The sequence below is a fragment of the Misgurnus anguillicaudatus genome, chromosome 18 (genome assembly GCF_027580225.2).
Source record: "Misgurnus anguillicaudatus chromosome 18, ASM2758022v2, whole genome shotgun sequence".
NCBI lineage: Eukaryota > Metazoa > Chordata > Actinopteri > Cypriniformes > Cobitidae > Misgurnus > Misgurnus anguillicaudatus.
The window spans coordinates 14,868,994-14,887,768 of NC_073354.2; the positions used below are offsets into that span (position 1 = coordinate 14,868,994).

At 36.7% G+C, this 18,775-nt stretch overlaps 1 protein-coding gene across 1 annotated transcript; it reads right to left on the minus strand.

Annotated features, from left to right (window-relative positions):
* Positions 1–8,290: 8,290 nt before the first annotated feature.
* Positions 8,291–18,668, minus strand: gpr132b (G protein-coupled receptor 132b). The gene is made up of 2 exons (XM_055185938.2): positions 18,105–18,668; positions 8,291–9,550 (listed from the first exon to the last, which is right to left on the minus strand). Exon 2 carries the CDS (start codon positions 9,546–9,548, stop codon positions 8,454–8,456), a length of 1,095 nt encoding a protein of 364 aa, XP_055041913.2. The 5' UTR covers positions 9,549–9,550; positions 18,105–18,668; the 3' UTR covers positions 8,291–8,453.
* Between the last annotated feature and the right edge of the window lie 107 nt (positions 18,669–18,775).

Below are 18,775 nucleotides of genomic sequence, written 5' to 3' on the forward strand. Positions count from 1 at the left end.
TTAAAAGGAAACTTTGCAGCGATGCCATAAGAAAACCAATTTTTGCATACAGTAACATCAATAGCGTGAGCTTTTTTTAGATTCTAAAATTGATTGTATATTAATGAATTTACATAAATGGGAAAGTGTAGGCTATGTTTTGCTAATATTCATTGGTCACAAGTTATTTTCTTTTATGTTTTTTCACTATTTTTCACCTTCTTCCTTACTTCATCATAGACATTTTACATCAGAGGTCTTCAACCCTTTTTCGGTCATGGACCCCTTAATGGTTAGAGAAGAGGAGCAAGAATCCCCAGTACATGTACAGTGGCAAGAAAAAGTATGTGAACCCCTAAACTGGTTTTCTACAGTGATTTGCCATAAAATGTCATCTGATCCTCATCTAGGTCACAACAATAGACAAACACAATGCTCATAAGGTGACAACACACAAATAATTCAAGTTTTTTGTGTCTTTTTTGAGAACCCCCTTTAAACATTCATAGTGCAGGAGGAAAATGTAAGTGAACCCTTGGATTTAACAGCTTGTTGAGCCTCATTTGGCAGCAAATATTTCAAGCAAGTGGTTTCAGTAGTTCTGAATCAGACCTGCGCATCGCTCAGAAGCAATTTTTGCTCATTCCCCTTTACAAAACCGCTTTAACTCAGACACATTTGAAGGATGTCTGGTGTGAACCGCTCTCTTGAGGTCATTCCACAGGTTAAAGCAACACTATGTAGGTTTTTTTACCTTTAAATAATGTCTCTAAAATTATTTCAGTGATAGAACAACTTTTAACTGGACAAATTGTACTGTTGCTGCAACCTGAGCAGCCTCCTAGCTGCTACAAGCACACTCTGAAAGTGGCGGTGGAGGGTAGGAAACACAGCCCCGCCCCTCCCCCTGCCTACAGAAGAGTGTCTGATACCAGGCACTGTTGCGCTTTTCAACCACATGGGGGAGCTGTAAGACATTTTTACATGGAAACTACATAGTGTTGCTTTAAGCTCTGGACTTTGACTAGGCCTCCAAATGGCGCATTTTGTTTTTCTTAAGCCAGTCTGTAGTGGATTTACTACAATGCTTAAGGTCATTGTCCTGTTGCATCAACTAAATTCTACTGAGCTTCAACTGGTGGACAGGCACCCTGACATTATCCTGTAGGATTTAGAGATGCTCCGATCAATGCCGATCTCCACTAATAATACGTGGCCGATCACTATTCTGAATCCGACAGCCGATCTTATTACAGGTATTTCATGTACTACAGCTTTTGATCAGTAAGTCCTTATCGATCTAAAATCACTGTTAGTTTGAGTCGTTTACAACATGCATTTGAAAAAGCAACACTCGTCAAACATAATCATTAAACATATTCTTTATTATCATGAAAATACCTGAAAAGGTTTGAAGAACAGCAATATAAATATATCCTTCAGCCATTTCATGGAGCTGCGTGTCATCACAGCTGCGTGTGTATTGTTCTTCGTCTACAGCGCATTTTGAGTTTCTGCACGAGAGCGCCCCCTGGCTTTTGGATGTAGCAGCATTTCACCGTAATTCATTGAGAAACATAGCAAGCATTATTGGCCGATCGATCGGAGCATCCCTAGTAGGATTTTTTTAAACTTAATTCATTTCACCCTTGATAATGGCAAGTGGTCCAGGCCATGAGGCAGCAAAGCAAGCCCAAATCATGATGTTCCCTCCACCATACTTCACTGTTGGGATGATGTTTTGATGTTGGTAAGCTGTGCCCATTTTGCGCCATAACATTTTTCCCAAAAAATTCAACTTTTGTTTCATCAATCCATAAAATATTTTCCCAGTAGCACTGGGGTTTGCCAAGGTGCTCTTTTGCAAACTTCAGGCTCACAGCAATGTTTTTCGGGAGAGCAGCGGCTTCCTCCGTGGTGTACTGTCATAGACACCGTGCCTGTCCAAAGACTTGCGTATGGTAGACTCGTGGGTTACTCGTGGGTTCTTCTTTACTTCATTAAGTATTCTGCATGGTGTCTTAGGAGTCATCTTGACTGTGCGCCCACTTCTAGAAAGGGTAGCTAAAGTATTTAACTGTCTCCATTTATAGACAATTTGTCTAAGTGTAGACTGATGGAGGTCTAAACATTTTGAGATTGTTTTGTATCCCTTTTCAGCCTTATGGAGTGCAACATCTCTTGATCAGGGGCCTCATTTATAAAATGCTGCGTAAAAACATCCTACATTTGATCTTACGATCATTTATCAAAAATGCGTACGTGTGATTCATAAACCGAACGTACGCGGCGCAGAAAACGCGTGTACCCCTTTCAAATCTATAAATCGCAAATGAACTTGAACTTGTGCACGCAGCCGAGCAGTTTCAGATCTCCGCCTTTTAACGATGCGCAATTAATGTCAGACATATAAAAGAGTGCTTGACAATGTTTAAACCCAATTTCAAACAGCAAGAATGGCTTATATTTTCAAAAACCAGACAAGCAAAAGTGCGTACGTCTGCTCAGACCCTGATGTGGCGCTAAGCACTTTTCCATGTCAAAGACAGTTTTTATAAATATGAACTTTGCCATGGATTTTTGCCTACGCACACTTTACAATCAAATCTGTGCGTACGCACGGTTTATAAATGAGGCCCCAGATATCTTTATAAGAGCATGGTTCTGAAGAGCTGATGCTTCTTAAGGGCAGCAATCTTAAAATGTGTGAGTGTCTTAATATCAATCAAAGTTGCACTAAACCACACATTTAAACTCATTTTATTAATTGGACTCCAGTTTGCCAGCTTCTGACAAAAAAGCTTTCAATAAAGTAATGAGTCCATGGGCTCACTTACATTTTCCTCCAGCACTGTGAATGTTTAATGGGTGTTTCCAAAAAATACACAAGAAACTGGAATTATTTATGTCTTGTAAGCTTATGCACATCGTGTTTGTTTATTGTTGTGACCTAGATGAGGATCAGATAACATTCCTAGGGGTTCACATACTTTTTCTTGCCACTGTGTATATATATATATATATATTTATAAAACAATACACTTTAAGGTTACGTTACAAAGAATTTAAAATAGATTTTTTTGCATACTACAAAACAATTTAAATTTAAATGATTAGATTTTATATATAGAGATGCTTATAAATTAAATTGCATACACTGTCAAAAAATAAAGGTACAAAGCAGTCATTGGGGCAGTACCCTTTAAAAAAGGTCCTAATATGTACCATTTAGGTACAAATATGTACCTATAAAGGTACATATTGGCAGTTCAAAGTTCATGCACTCTTTGGGTACAAAGGTGTACCTTTTTTTAAAGGGTACTGTCCAAGTGACAACTTTTGGACCTTTATTTCTGAGAGTGTAATAAAATTGCAAATAATAATAAGAAATAGCATGGGGTAAAGAATCCTTTTGTCTTTGACCGTCTTTTTATGTCATTATCCATATGATTTAAACCATGAGACATGAATGACTGTTAAAGTGAACGAGAGGGGTAATCTATGATCAAAATAAATCAGGACTGACAACCTTAAGTGAGTTCAAGATGACATTTATCCTGTTGTTATCTTCCACTATAATTCTGTCTCCCCAGTACACCACAAAAAAAAAAAACAAAAAAAAAAAACATGTTCACACTCAAAACTAATGTGTTCATTCTGGATGTGTTTTTAACATCATATAAATAAATAAATAATATAAATAAAAGGGACAACAAGATGTGTTAAAACAACACAAAGTGTGTTGTTCCAAAAATAACACAGAGATGTGTTAAATTAACTAGACACAAGATGCCTTATTTTAACACATTCATTTTAAGAGTGCATAAAACACATATTTATCATAGTCCTGTTTTTTGTAAATAAAAATGTCTCATTCTGTGATCTGATGTTAACAGTCAAAACCTGCTGTCTTGTCCACATCCTGTCTATTGTAGAAACTATGATGTTGAAGGTTTTCTCACACTTTTGGAGTTCAACAACAGGTTAAACCACAACGTCACAAATGAATCATTTCTCTTCTTATACCGTTGTAAACTTTTACACATTCAAAACCTCAAGCATTTTTGCATATGCTGCATATGCCTTTAAGAGACTATTTGATCTATCTCACAGTCCTGCAATGTAACAGAATAGGCAATAATACATAATACGTTATCAAGAAGTGCTGTAGCTATATTGTCTTTAGCTTGTCACCATTTCTGGCCTTTTTGTGTTAAATTATGATTAAATTAATTATTGAAATATGATAAAAGTATCTGATTGATGGACTGTTTGGCATTCCCTGCTGGTAGTGATTTAGGCAAAAAAGGGAAAGTGGCACAACACTCCCATCTATTGGCTAAATGTGACACTACAGAATATATCTCGCTATCAGATTGGATTTTAGCTGATATGGATTATCCTCAATTATGCAGGTCATGTAACAGTAATGGTGGTTGGTGTTTAATACTAGTTATCTGGTTGTAAGACACATAAACTGCAATACAAATATATGGCTACTGTAAAGTGTAATAGTGATATAGGCACGATGATGCTGCAGTACAATATAATTATAATAGAGTAAAATAAAACGTTGTATTAATCTTTTGCTTGCAGTTTAGTGGGAAAGAGAAGAAAATGCATAATAAAATAAAAATTCAGGACCAGCAGGCGGCGCTGTGAGTGTATGTACAAATACTGTAATGTAAATGAATGACTGAAAGCCTATTGTGTTTTGGGCATTTATTTCCTAAGTAAATCTATTATGACTTTAATGGATTAACCATTCTATCAACCTTATGTTTAAATACAAAAGTGGCCACCTGTAAGAAAGTTACCTGTGAGATTGTGTCAGCCCTGCACGCTCACAGTGAATCTCAGAGATAAGCTCTTGTTGTATAAAGGGGTGGTTTCCCAGACAGGGTTTAGATTTATCCAGGACTTAGCTTTAGTTATATTAAGACTTTTAAGTAGTTTTGACAAACAAACCTTACAAAAACAATACTGGTATGCAGTGAGATAAAACAATGGCAATGAACATGTTGACTGAGTATTTATCAACCTAGAAAATGTGTAAAACAACCCAGTAACTTGGTTTTGGGAAACCATTGTCTGCAAGCATTTAAAAATTGGCTGAAATTTTTGGCTCCCCTTGTGACGTCAAAAGGAGATAATATCACCCCTTAATCTGCACTATCCAACCATGACACTGCCATTTAGTGCAGAGATCAACTATATTGCATTTAAAAGGACACGCCCAAAACGGCACATTTTTGCTCACACCTACAAAGTGGCAATTTCAACATGCTATAATAAATTTTCTATATGGTATTTTGGGCTAAAACATCACACATGTAATCTTAAAAAAGTCTGAAATGCCCTCTTTAAATAAAGGCAGCTCAAACATCTATAGTCTGGGACTAGGATAGGCCCTGTCCATGAAACCGCCCCAAAATACAGTAGCCTATGTACAGCCGGCAGTACTTAAATATTGAAAATAGTTATTTTTTAACAATGTGAGTATTGTGAGTATTTTTTATTATAAACAGGACTTTTTCACTAGGAGCACAGTGGCTCCCAACTGAAAATTTTAGGGGCGCAACCAGAAAATTTAGGGGGCACACACCGTAAATCAACATGCTAACCAAATATTCACATTTCTACTCACTTCCCCTGTATTACTAATAAATACTTTCATGATAGATGCAGAAAGTACAATGTGCTGTTTCAAATTCAGTGTCACTTCACAAAAAAAGGTCAAATTTACTGGTCGCACATGTGCGACTGGATGTAAAATTCAGTGGCACACTCTCTAATTCTGGTGGCTAAATGCCACCATTTGGTGGCAGTCTGGAGCCCTGATAAATAAATGTAACATAAATGAATTACACATATTACAAAGGAGTCAAATAAACATTTAAATGTTTTTACACATGCAGACCAAAGATATGCTCCATACTGTATATAAAAATGTGATAAATAAATAAACTTTTAACATTTAAAAATATTATAAAAAATGAAATCCCACAGATGGAGAATGAGACTGATGATAAATACAGATTTTTCTGACGAATAAGGACAGCAGGAGCCTCTCTTTGTTTATACATTAATAATTCACACATCTTGAACCATATCAAGAAGGATAGCTTTGTGGCATAAAGAAAAAAAGAAAAAAAGATGAAGGGCAGAACAAAAGGAAATGGCCCTACATAAAAAGCAAGACTCAACTAGCTCTGGGTTTCCATTATGCATTTTAAAACCAAAAACTATCAATGTAAAATACCTTTCTTTAAACCAAACGATGCAAATTCACAACATGTGGTTCAGTTGATGAATAATTTCCAGAAGCAGCTGTAATTTCACACCTTCAAGCTGAGATATAAGAGGAAACTATGACTTTAAGATGTGAGTGATAACCAAAAGAAAAAAACATTTCGTGTGAAACATTTGTATGACAGAAAAAAAAACATTTTTGTGCAGTGAAATCGTGACAAAGGAAGCATGTAGTACTGCTGCATTTACCACAAAGGCTTTTTTATACACACCTGTCACACATTTCATAACCACACAGATGAAATAGGTCAATGCAGCATTCAGTGGTGGCATTCAGTGATTCATATTTGAATATTTTGCGTTTATGTATCAAATTTTAAATGCTATTATAAACAAGTTGTTATTTAGATATTTAAAAATAATTGTCCATCATATTTTAGTTCAGACATCTCCAAATGAGCCACAAATGAGGTGAAAAAAAAATGAATACAAAATGGTGGAAATAATTATAATGTAAATAAAAGTAAAACTACTGCAAAATACTCAAATACTTGTGACTACTGTTACATTTGCAAACAATATCTTAATGTTTCAGACTTATGGGTGATTGGGTGTCTAAAGTATTTGTTTATTTCAAATTGTTATATTTTTAATTATTTTATTAATTTGGAAATTATTGTCATGAATCACAAGATGTTACAGGCCATAATAATAAAATATTTTCTGTAAAAACTGTCTTAAATAGCTAAAAATCATTTCCTGTTGTCTGAATTACTCTTGTATCAATTCTGTTACCATCAAACTCTGTTATACCACGGGCTGTTTAAATACTCCATTCTGATTGGCTGGAAGGTGTGCATTAAAACCGTATAATGCACAGGTAGTTCCAGTCAGTTTGATTACAGTTCGAAATTAATCCGCTACTATAAACATTGGTTACCATAGTAACACAGTTACACTTGCGTGAGAGTTCTCTACACTTGAGTGAAAGACACATATGTATATTTAGGTAGGTTAAATGGATGATTTTTGCATATCGTTTAATTTGTATGGTGAATATACTTATAGCTACACAGCAGTCAATCACAAAGACATAGACTGAGACTCTCTCTCTTGCACACAAAGGACTGTTACTTACAGAGTTTGACAGTAGCCTCTTTCACACAGTAACTTCGGTAAATTACCATGAATTTACCAGAATAAATTTACCAGTAAATACAATAAGGTGCTGTTCACACAGGCAGTGACATTCCATCTTTTAACAGTAAAGGCATCACATCATTCACACATCCGTATTAAAGTAAACTCTGTGAGAAAGCAGAAGTTACCTGTGCCGCGCAGCCAACTCAGTGTTGTATTTGTAAACAATCCACGTCCTTCATATACACGGTCCGTATTTTGTTGTTTTCACATCTGTGGCAAATGCTGACAGTTGCGAAATTGCTCGTGACCAAACAACATTGCATTAGGTGATTTCAAACGTAACTTAACTTGTAAGAGACGCAACCTGCGTTTTGAACAGCTGTTATAAGTGTGCTAAGTACGTCGACAACTTTGGTGAAGAAATGTGGACGTTAATTTCAGTTGCGCTGACTTTTAAGCAGCGTGCGTGTGGAAACGTCCGTAAACAGAACGCGTCACCTGTTTCAAAACGTTATGATTGGCCCGAAGCTGTCAGTCCGGTATGACGTCGTTTCGTTCACATAGATGAAGTTATATATAGATAAATTACCGGTAATCTAACATCCTGTTAATTTGGCAACACTGATTTACCAGAACGGTTATGTTCACCCATGACATCTTAACTGCAATTTACCAATAAATTATGAGTAAAGACTGTATGCGTAAAGACTGCAATTATATAATCACCCACACTGTTGAACATGTGGCTCCATCCTGTCTTGTACGTGTGCTGTACGAGTGACGTGGTTCCATCCTGTCTAAGTTGGGTGATTTGTGGTCAAAAAAACTTCAACGCTAGACAGCAAGACTATTTCATGCTATTCAAACAGGTAAAAAGCATGCTGTAGTCGAATGCAAGATATTCAGTTCACACAAATTGATGAGAAGTTTTTTTATTTAAGTAAAAAATTACCTAGTGATGTAAGATCAGGGTCTCATTTCAAGCTACCTCAAAAAGTGTTGTTGTGTAACAAAACTGAATGTCATAGCAAAGGTCTGCTGAAGCATCAAGCAAACAAATGACAAATTAATGAATACTTTTAGCACGAAATGGGACAAGTTGCGTTCCCTTCATCTCCCTTTGTGGGAACAGGTCCTGAATTGTTTTTAGAACTGTGCGTGTTATGTTGACTACTGGGTGTTGATGGCCGACTCATTCTGTTACAGAGTGCTTCCATGCTTATTCGGATCTCCTTCCGGATGTTATTACTCGAGAGCACGTAGAGAATGGGGTTAACGGCACTGTTCAAAGTGGACAGACCCAGTGAGATTTTGTAGGACGTGTAGACACTCCGCTGAAAGTCGCACTCATCTTGTATCTTAGGAAAGTGATAGGTAATGGCACGTATAAGCAAGATAATGTGGTAAGGAGCGAAGCAAACCAAAAACAAAGCCACGACTGCCACAGCCAGATAGCGAACTTTTTCTTTCTGTTGGGGGAGGAGTCCTGTGCTGGCCTGAACGTTGGCAAGAATAGCCCTGTTGGTGAAAATCAGAATGCCCAGAGGGACGCAAAACCCAACGCAGAAGCGGGCGTAGTTGAATCCTGTTACAATCGCCGTACTCTGGCCGGGTTCGAAGCAGCGAGGACTGTCCTTGGCCACATTCCCCTCCCGCATGATAAAGACGGGCAGGTGAACCAAGCACACCACCACGTAGACTAAAATGGCTATGAAAGCAGTGATCCTTTTATGCCGGTGACCCCTGGATTCAACAGCATAAACCACCGCCACATAGCGGTCGATGGAAATGAAGCACAGCAGAAATATACTGATGTACATGCTGTTGAAAAAAACATAGCCGGTTACTTTGCAAGCCGCAGAGCTCCAGGGCCACTCGTGGTGTTTGTTGAAGTACACGGCCCACACGGGCAGTGTAAACAGGTAAGTGAGATCGCACACGGAAAGGCTCAGCAGGTAGATGCCAAAAACGTTTTTATGACACACTTGGTATAGGGTCAGGTAGACGGTGACCAGGTTGGCTGGCAAGCCGATGACAAAAACAACAATGTAAAGCACCATTAGAGGAATCCGGTCTTCCTTGTATGGCAGTTCGCAGGGAAAGTTCACAGACTGGTTCACAGACTGGTTCATGGTTGTCGTAATGCTCAGTGATGCAACGGATTCATGCATCATTTCTGGGGACCAGAATAAAAAGAGAAACAGCAATTAGCAATGAAAAAGTGTAATAAAAAATTTAGATAATAAGACAAAAATGTTTTCACATTTTTAATTGATACATGGAGGTGTTTAAAAAGACTTTTTAAATAAAACTAAACAATGCAGGCTATCTTTCTATTTGAACAATTTTTGTCAAAGCATAGAGATTTTGTACTACATTTTTGCACAGTATCCATTATCCTCAATCATCATATCATCAAATAATACGTTTTTTACACGTGAAACGTGAACATGTTATATTGGCGCACTGTAAAAACACAATCAAAGCTTCAAAAACACAGAAAGAACGGGACCTTTAAACTTTTCTATTTCTTACATTTGATTAACTGTCTGTAAATGAAACAAAAGATCTCATGTTAACTGCAGTAACTTCGTAAAAGTTGTTCAGGAAATCTAAACTCCGTAATAAATCTTAAACTTAACACTAAGGATTTTTGACAAAAAATTATTTGGCCTATTTAAAATAAATATGGATTAATCTTGTTAAAAAGATACAGATAGCCAGCAGTGATTGATTTTCTCTTATTTAGTTGAATTTAAAGGGATAGTTCACCCAAAAATAAAAGTTCTGTCATCATTTATTCACGCTCTTGTAGGTTACAAACCTGAATAAATGTATTTGTTTTGATGAACACAACTGAAGAAATTTTGAGGAATGTTTGTAACCAAACCGTTCATTAGCCCCATTCACTTCCATAGTATTCTTTTCTCCTACTATGGACGTGAATGGGGCTTATGACCGGTTTGGTTACAAACATTTCTCAAAATATCTCTTTGTGTTTATTAGAACAAAGAAATGTATACAGTTTTGTAACAACATAAGAGTGAATTTTTATTTTTGGGTGAACTATCCCTTTAATGACAGAGACTTCAACATGTACGCATATAGGACTGAATGAAAAAAAAATGTTTACATCTGGTTAAGATAATCAGTTATTTACTATGACACTCACTATTTTACTATGACAGCTATTTTTAGACACGTTTATGTGTATTTGTCCATCAACCAAAAAAAGAGGGAACTGTTTTACTACAGTTAAAACCAAAAAACCATGGTCACTGTAGTAAAATCATGGTAACCACAAAGTAATAATGGTTTTGACAACCATGATTTTAACACCATGTTTAGTGTAGCAAAACCATGATTTTGCTGATAGTAATGAATACACCAAAAAAACATCGGTAGTACACTTTTACCACAGTAAAACCATGGTTAATTTTTGTAAGGGTGTTGTTGGGCAACGCGATTGCGCATCACGTTTTCAAGTTCAAGGCGGCAGTTCAATTGAACACAGTTAATCATCATCATACAGTAAATAGATTACTTCAAGAATAAAAACATGGTGTTGAGTTTTGTTGTTAAAACAGTATAAAGAAAAAAGTCCACAGAAAGAGAAATACTACGCATCTTCTTCCAGCATACGGTGAAATGTTATATAAAATTTGCAACGTATGTTAAGGTTTTCTTAATATTTGTTTTACACAACGAAAAACATGATTCATTGAAAGTAGCACATGAAATTTGGACAGCCCGGACACCCCTCTAGCTCCACCACCTTATTGGAGTATTTCACTGTATTGCATAATTGGGCTGAACGCGCAGACTAGAGAGGGGGAAGGGGGATTTTGAGGGGGGCTGAGAGTTTTTAGTGTTTTGCTGCGAAATGTGTTACTTATGAAATGACTAGAGACATTTGTGAAAATAAGGCATTTTATTACTGACTAATAACCTTTTCATTGCCATTAAAGTTACTTAACCATTACTAAGTATTTTCTCAATGAAATTGGAGACAGTCTCATTCCTGTGGTATGAAATCGCCTTGCTTTCCTACGTCACAAATATACCAAATCACATGATCAAAGTTGAACGCATGGATCAGTAGTTTGAGTCATACATAGATATTACGTATGAATGCTGCATATACTCTGTGCTGAAACGATCACAGCTCTGCTGCTTCAGCTTTACTTCTGTGATGCTCACACATGCAGTGTGAATGCTTTATTTTGATAAAAGATTAGTGCTGCAAACGCCCAGATCGCGTATGCATTCTGTGAAACCGGACTTAGCGGTTATATATGTCTAAAACTGCCATATGTAGTCTTTTTTACAAATATATCTATGGACGAGGTAGAGGCGGGGACTAATTTGCATATTCATAGATCCAGATATACAACCCGAATTCCGCAAAAGTTGGGACGTTTTTTTAACTTGAATAAAATGAAAACTAAAGGAATTTCAAATCACATGAGCCAATATTTTATTCACATTAGAACATAGATAACACAGCAAATGTTTAAACTGAAAAATTTTACACTTTTATCCACTTAATTAGCTCATTTAAAATGTAATGCCTGCTAGGTCTCAAAAAAGTTGGCACGATGTAACAAATGGCTAAAAAAGCAAGCAGTTTGAAAAGATTCAGCTGGGAGAAGTTAATTGATATTAAGTCTGTAACATGATTAGCTATAAAAGGTATGTCTTAGAGAAGCAGAGTCTCTCAGAAGTAAAGATGGGCAGAGGCTCTCCAATCTGTGAAAGACTGTGTAAAAAGATTGTGGAATACTTTAAAAACAATGTTCCTCAACATCAAATTGCAAAGGCTTTGCAAATCTCATCATCTACAGTGCATAACATCATCAAAAGATTCAGAGAAACTGGAGAAATCTCTGTGCGTAAGGGACAAGGCCAGATGTTTTTGGAAGGCTGTGTGAATGCTGAAAGGTATATAAAGGTTTGAGCGCAACATATGCTGCCCTCCAAACGACGTCTATTTTAGGGGAGGCCTTGTATATTTCAGCAGGACAATGCAAAACCACATACTGCAGCTATTACAACAGCATGGCTTCATCTTAGAAGAGTCCGGGTGCTGAACTGGCCTGCCTGCTTTCACCTATAGAAAACATTTGGCGCATCATTAAACGAAAAATACGTCAAAGACGACCACAAACTCTTCAGTAGCTGGAAATCTATATAAGGCAAGAATGGGACCACATTCCAACATCAAAACTCCAGCAACTTATAGCCTCAATGCCCAGACATCTTCAAACTGTTTTGAAAAGAAAAGGAGATACACCATGTTAAACATGCCCCGTCCCAACTATTTTGAGACCTGTAGCAGAAATCAAATTTGAAGATTAGCTCATTTTGTGCATACAATTGTAAAATTTCTCAGTTTAAACATTTGCTATGTTTTCTATGTTCTATTGTGAATCAAATATTGGCTCATGTGATTTGAAAGTCTTTTAGTTATCATTTTATTAAAGTTTAAAAACGTCCCAACTTTTCTGGAATTCGGGTTGTACTTGAGCATAGGGCATGGGTCTTCAACCGGGGGTCCGCGGCCCCCAGGGGGTCCGTGACGGAACTGCAGGGGGTCCACCAAATGATGTTTAACAACAAGCTATTTTTTGCTTAAAACGTAAAATATATGTACAAAACGTTACGTCCCCTTTAAGTTGTGCACATGCGTGGCCGCATAGGTTTGAAGGCGCGCGTTCAGTTTAGCCAGCGGACCAAAATAAAATATCTAAAGATTATAAATGTCCACTCAGGAAGCAGCAGTAGCGACAGAAAAGTCATCATAAAACAGGTAAATCTTATGTGTGTCTTTCTTTCAGAATGTCATTTTAGAATCAGTGCGACATGTTGTCTCATCTATATTTCTGAACTTGGACGGCTGTTTCACGCGGTTCAGATTTAAAGCGCTAATTCAACAGACAAATGACACCACATCGCGTCCACATTTTAAACTGTGACAAAACTATCGCTCGCATTTAAAAATTAATGAAACGCGCACCGTGATGGTGCTTTGTGCAAGATTTATAGTCAGGTTGAAATCCGCCTCTCAAAAACTTTCCCCAAAGAGATGCGCTCGGACTCGTTGCATGTTGTTCTCCTGAGTCTGATATGAAGCTAAACAGAAAATAAACCTGCGTTATTCAAACTCGTGACAATGATGATACACGAGAAAGGCAACAGACCTCAAAATTATAAAGTAGCACAACCACTATCTCCACCAGAATAGAGAGTCTTTGTGCCATTCACCATGATCAGTCATCTTTATAAACTGAAAGCCCTTGTCCAATTCACAGTAATATGAAAATATATTACACTGCAAATACCTTAAAATAATATATTATTATTATTATTATTATTATCATTATTAATATAAAAACTAAATCTACTTTAACAAAAAAATGATGCATGTTAATATAGTATGGCTGTGTGACAATATGGTTTGTTTCTATTTATAAAACATTTCCAGTCCTTGATTCTGATTGGTCATCAGTTGTACCTTACTCCACTTTGCGTTGTGCCTAATACGAAAAGGCAGCCTCTCGTACCTTACTGCTTACTTAAATAGCTCTGTTTTACACATTTAGTATTAGGGGGTCCCTGCTCCATGCCTCTCTCATCTAAGGGGTCCCCGACCCAAAAAACGTTGAAGACCCCTGGCATAGGGTGTTACATTCAAGCTGTTTCAAAGCATGAAGAAATAAAACTTTTATATATGTTATTATGAAGTTCAAATATGACTTTTAAGTGATAAAAATTATTTATTAAAATTATTTGGACTTTAAATTGTCCAAAATGCATTTAGTTGGGCAACTAATATCCCATTTCAGCACAGACAAAAGCATTTTCTGCCAGGGCATATGCATGTAGTAGGGCATATGCATCGTTGCCAGATGTACGATAATTATCGTATTTGTACAATGATTTTGGCCTCTGGTGTACGATCAATAATCCCATAATGGGAATTTTTTTATAATGTACGATAATTTCCATATTTTGTGATACTTCAAATGGTCATTGCATTTATAGGGCTTCTATACTTATTGATCTATCTGTTGATTCTACGTCTACCATCATAATTGTGAGAAGAATACAAATGTGTATAACGCATGTTTTTTTTCTCTTGGTTTTGCCTAGAAGGGATACATCTAAATCTCGCGAGATCTTGGGGTGGTTTCCCGGACAGGGATTAGACTAGTCCTAGACTTAAACACTTTTAAGAGCTCTCCAAACTGAAAACAACTTGCACTTACATATCTTAAAATACATCAGTGGCCTTTGTTTTACCTCAAAATGCACACGGGTAATGTTTTTAGTAAGGCATGTTTGCTAAAATTAGTTGTATTTCCTAATTAAACCAAGGTCTTGTCCTGGATTAAGCTAATCCTGTACCGGGAAACCGCCCCATTGGGTTTAGGGTTAGGTTTAAGAGAAGGATTCGGAAAAAAACAGCTCTCATTCAGCAAGATTTCGGCAGTTGCTGTTTCCCGTCTTGCCACAACTCTATCTCTTCTTACGTTATGTATTTTCGGCCAATCATTGTTGAGAATGACTTGCACTGACATATCTTAAAATACATCAGTGCCCTTTGTTTTGTCTCAAAATGCACACAAGTAATGTTTTTAGTAAAGCATATTTGTTAAAACTAGTTATATTTAAACTAAAATATTTAAACTAAGACCTAGTCCTGATTTAAGCTTATCCGGGAAATCACCCCTTAGTCATTTATCTACTGGAAAAATCTACAGGCTATCAAAAGTTGTTTGTAAATAGCTGTATTCTGCACATTTGACTTGTGTACGATCATTTTCTTTCAAATACCATAATTTTGAGGTTCTGGTATGATACTTGGAAATTTCCAATCTGGCAACACTGATGTAGGGTATCAGCACCAATCAGGTGACAAAATAAAACCCACTATTTCCTTTCATCCTCCCCAGCGTTGTACACTACTCCAGAGGATTGACCCAGCGACACAGGAAAGCCACTGAAACATCATCATCATTTTAATAGGGATTGAATAAGTATAGAAAATCAAGTGTGATATTACATGATCTAAATTCTTTAAATGAGATCTGAAATGCAGTAAGCACGGTTATTGGGAAACACTTTAAAACAATAGGCTACAGCAACAACTGCAAAGCCACCCACGTACAGGTTTCGCTCAGCATATTGCTGACCTAACAGATACTCCCTTCCTTTGAAAAAAAAAGGGGATCTTGAATATAAATCCTGAGGATTGTGACAGAACCCTAATGAAAGGTTCCAAAAGGCTTATTTGTAAGAACCTTTAGCATCAACAGAACCTTAATGTTGCACAAATGGTTCTTATAGTGCAAAAATGATCTACAGACTTTAAGAAAAAAAAAGTTACTTTGACTGAACCGTTCTTTGAGGAACCAACAACTTTTATGAAGTTGACAATCTGCCACTCACTGCCTGTCAAGAAAGAAATGACGTGTTTCCTGTGACCCGTCTTTGCAATCAGTAAAACACTTGCTGGTGTTAAAAAGAAACTATGATTTTGGATCAGATTAACCTTTTATTCTCTTGTCCGATAGCATTAGTCTCAAGCATGCTCAGTCTAGTGTAGGCTATGCGTGCTTGTCATATCTGCTCACAAACACGAGCTAAGATTTCATTTCTTAATGTGTAATGCATATTTTATGTTGTCTGAAATTAATTTTAGGCGTATATATAAATCAAAACAAGCTCATACACATCATAATAGAAATATCAGACACGTTGAGTCTAAATTAAACTGACAACTACATAAAATATTCACGACTTCTTTGTTTAATGACAAAACACAGAGAATCAAACATTACCCTTACGAAAATTATCGTTTTGCTATAATTAGAAAAAACACATTTAATTTCAATTCAAGTTTATTTATATAGCACTTTTCACAAATGATAATTGTTTCAAAGCAGCTTTACATTAATAGAAGCAGGGGAACACAAAAAAAACGGCTATGAATAAACTTGTATAAACATAGCTGCCAACTCTCACGCATTCACCGTGAGACTCACGCAATTGACCCCATTCTCACGCTCTCACGCCACACATCCATTTTCTCACGCAGGCTCGTGCCCACCATTGAGATTCCCACTGAGTTTAATAAAAGACATTAAATAATTGCCTAATATACCTAACTGTAAATACTGTAAAACGCCTATCTCTATCTGGCGTGCCTCAAACAGCATAAAGCGCTCGTCAAAGTCAAAATGATGCGAAGGCCAATCAAATCAAAGAAGGTGGAGTTATTGTTTACAGATGCCGAAGCGCCAGCTACAAACAACAGAGAGTGAGTGCGCGGCTGCGCGATGGTGAAAGAGCAAAGCACGATGTAAGTAGCTAAACCAGTGTTCGCAGTACTGACACTTTTATATTTTAGCGTACCTTCACTGTCTTAGGTGCCACCACTTCTCATGTTGCTGGTACTTTGCTGCAAAGAGTCAAAGAGCATTTCACTTTATGTGGCGCTGCGCAGGAAGTTCGGCAGCGAGGTCATCAGACTACCGCGAGAGCAATGCGAAATGTTACAAAAAGGTCCGCCTTTACCTTTGCTCTCGCGTTACTTTGATGTCATACGCCGATCAGTCAGCTCCGCACCAGTCGAACACACAAAGCGTCAAGGTCTGGATGAAAAGCAGAGAATTGCCCGGATTCCACGCACGCAGATACCCTCAGAAAACAGCAATTTTAATCAACCATCACTCGCGTGTGTATGTTTGCAAGCAGTACAAGCCTGCGTGATGTTTGCTGTGACAGGTTTTAATAAAAGAGAAAAAAGTCAATTGATATTTGACATCTATAAACAATAATATATACGAAATATAATTATATGGTCTTGACATACACATTATCTGTTGCTTAAGTTTAATATAAAGTACTCATTTGGTTTATTTGATTGTGACAGTCTCTCTATCACCAATCATCACTTTACGCTTCTCTTTCTCAATGGATAAACTGAATCAAAGCTGCTGTTATCTGCAGTTATACGTTTTACAGAGACCAGAAGCCTATTCATTAGATTTTAAGAACTTTTTTGGAAGGAACTTTTATCAGAAGGAAAGCATAATAGAGTTGTATAAAATAATGGTAAAGACTCTAATCTCAGGCATTTAAACTCAGTAAAAGCTTTTATTTCAATTTATTTTCTAAAATATGATTCGATTTGTATTGTGAACCATTTTAACGCAGTCTTTTCCAACTATTTAACACAGAAATAGCTAAAATCCACACTATTATCTATTGGCAAATGGTTAGGACTTATATAAAAAATTACCCCCCCCCCCCCAAAAAAAAAAAAAAAAAAATCTCACTCCAAGCTGAACTCATAAGTTGGCAGCTCTGGTATAAATAATGTCTCGTATACAAGAGGGTGCTAGGTTAAGCCAATGCCGACTGACTCCCCGGGGTTGAATACTCTAGTAAAACCATGGTTAGGCTACCACAAGATAACAATGGTTTTGTAAACTATGGTTACTTTTCTTAGGGGTTACATCTTTAATATGATCCTTTTCGAGTGGACTTTTAGTACAGAAATAAAAACGCTTAAGCAAGTCAAACATGTGTACACACATATTTTCACAATTGTACAATTTCATAGAGAAACATATTTTGTGCGAAAATCAATGTTGCTAAATGATTATCCCCCATATTTCTTAATAGTGGATTTTAAATACATTTAAGACATAAAACAGTTTTACCTTTAAATGCCGTTAAGGACTTGGCACAGTTCGTCTGTATCCATCATAGTGAAATACAGCAGAATGAAGAGAGCACGCGCGCTGTCAGTTACACCGCTCGAATGAGAGATGTGTAAAAATGAGCGACCACGTGATCAACAACACACTTCTGCTTTCTGTCATTGGCTGTCAGCAGTGTTAAGTGATTTTGTGTTTGTGTAATAATAATACTTTCACATCTGAAATGTCTTCAAACTTTTTCGATCAACTGAGAGGACCGTCCACATGCAATAAATACTACAGTACAGTATGGTCTAATTACTAGATAGTATAATGTTTTTGCTTTAGTAAATAAAATATACCAACAATACGACTATATGCTCTATTATGCAACATAAGCTATATGGATTCAAACTAAAAGTATATATTCTACTCTCTATAATATGTAAATATGTTTGGTTATTTTTTCATGAAATACCAGATTGTTTATAGAAACCATAGGTACATTTGAACAATGCTGATGAAAAAAGACGTTTTACTGTTCTGTCTATTATGGTTTTTTTCTAAAAATATATTAGAGGTACTAAAAGTCCCTTAAAGTGACATTAAGGGAATTTCCAGACCAGACATTGTGGTCAACAACCGGCAATCTCTAAGAAAACCTTGGTTATAGATTTAAAAGAAACAAGACC

What these genes read in the sequence shown, in the direction of transcription:
- gpr132b (XM_055185938.2), bottom strand. Translation starts at nt 9,548, where the DNA reads ATGATGCATGAATCCGTTGCATCACTGAGCATTACGACAACCATGAAC.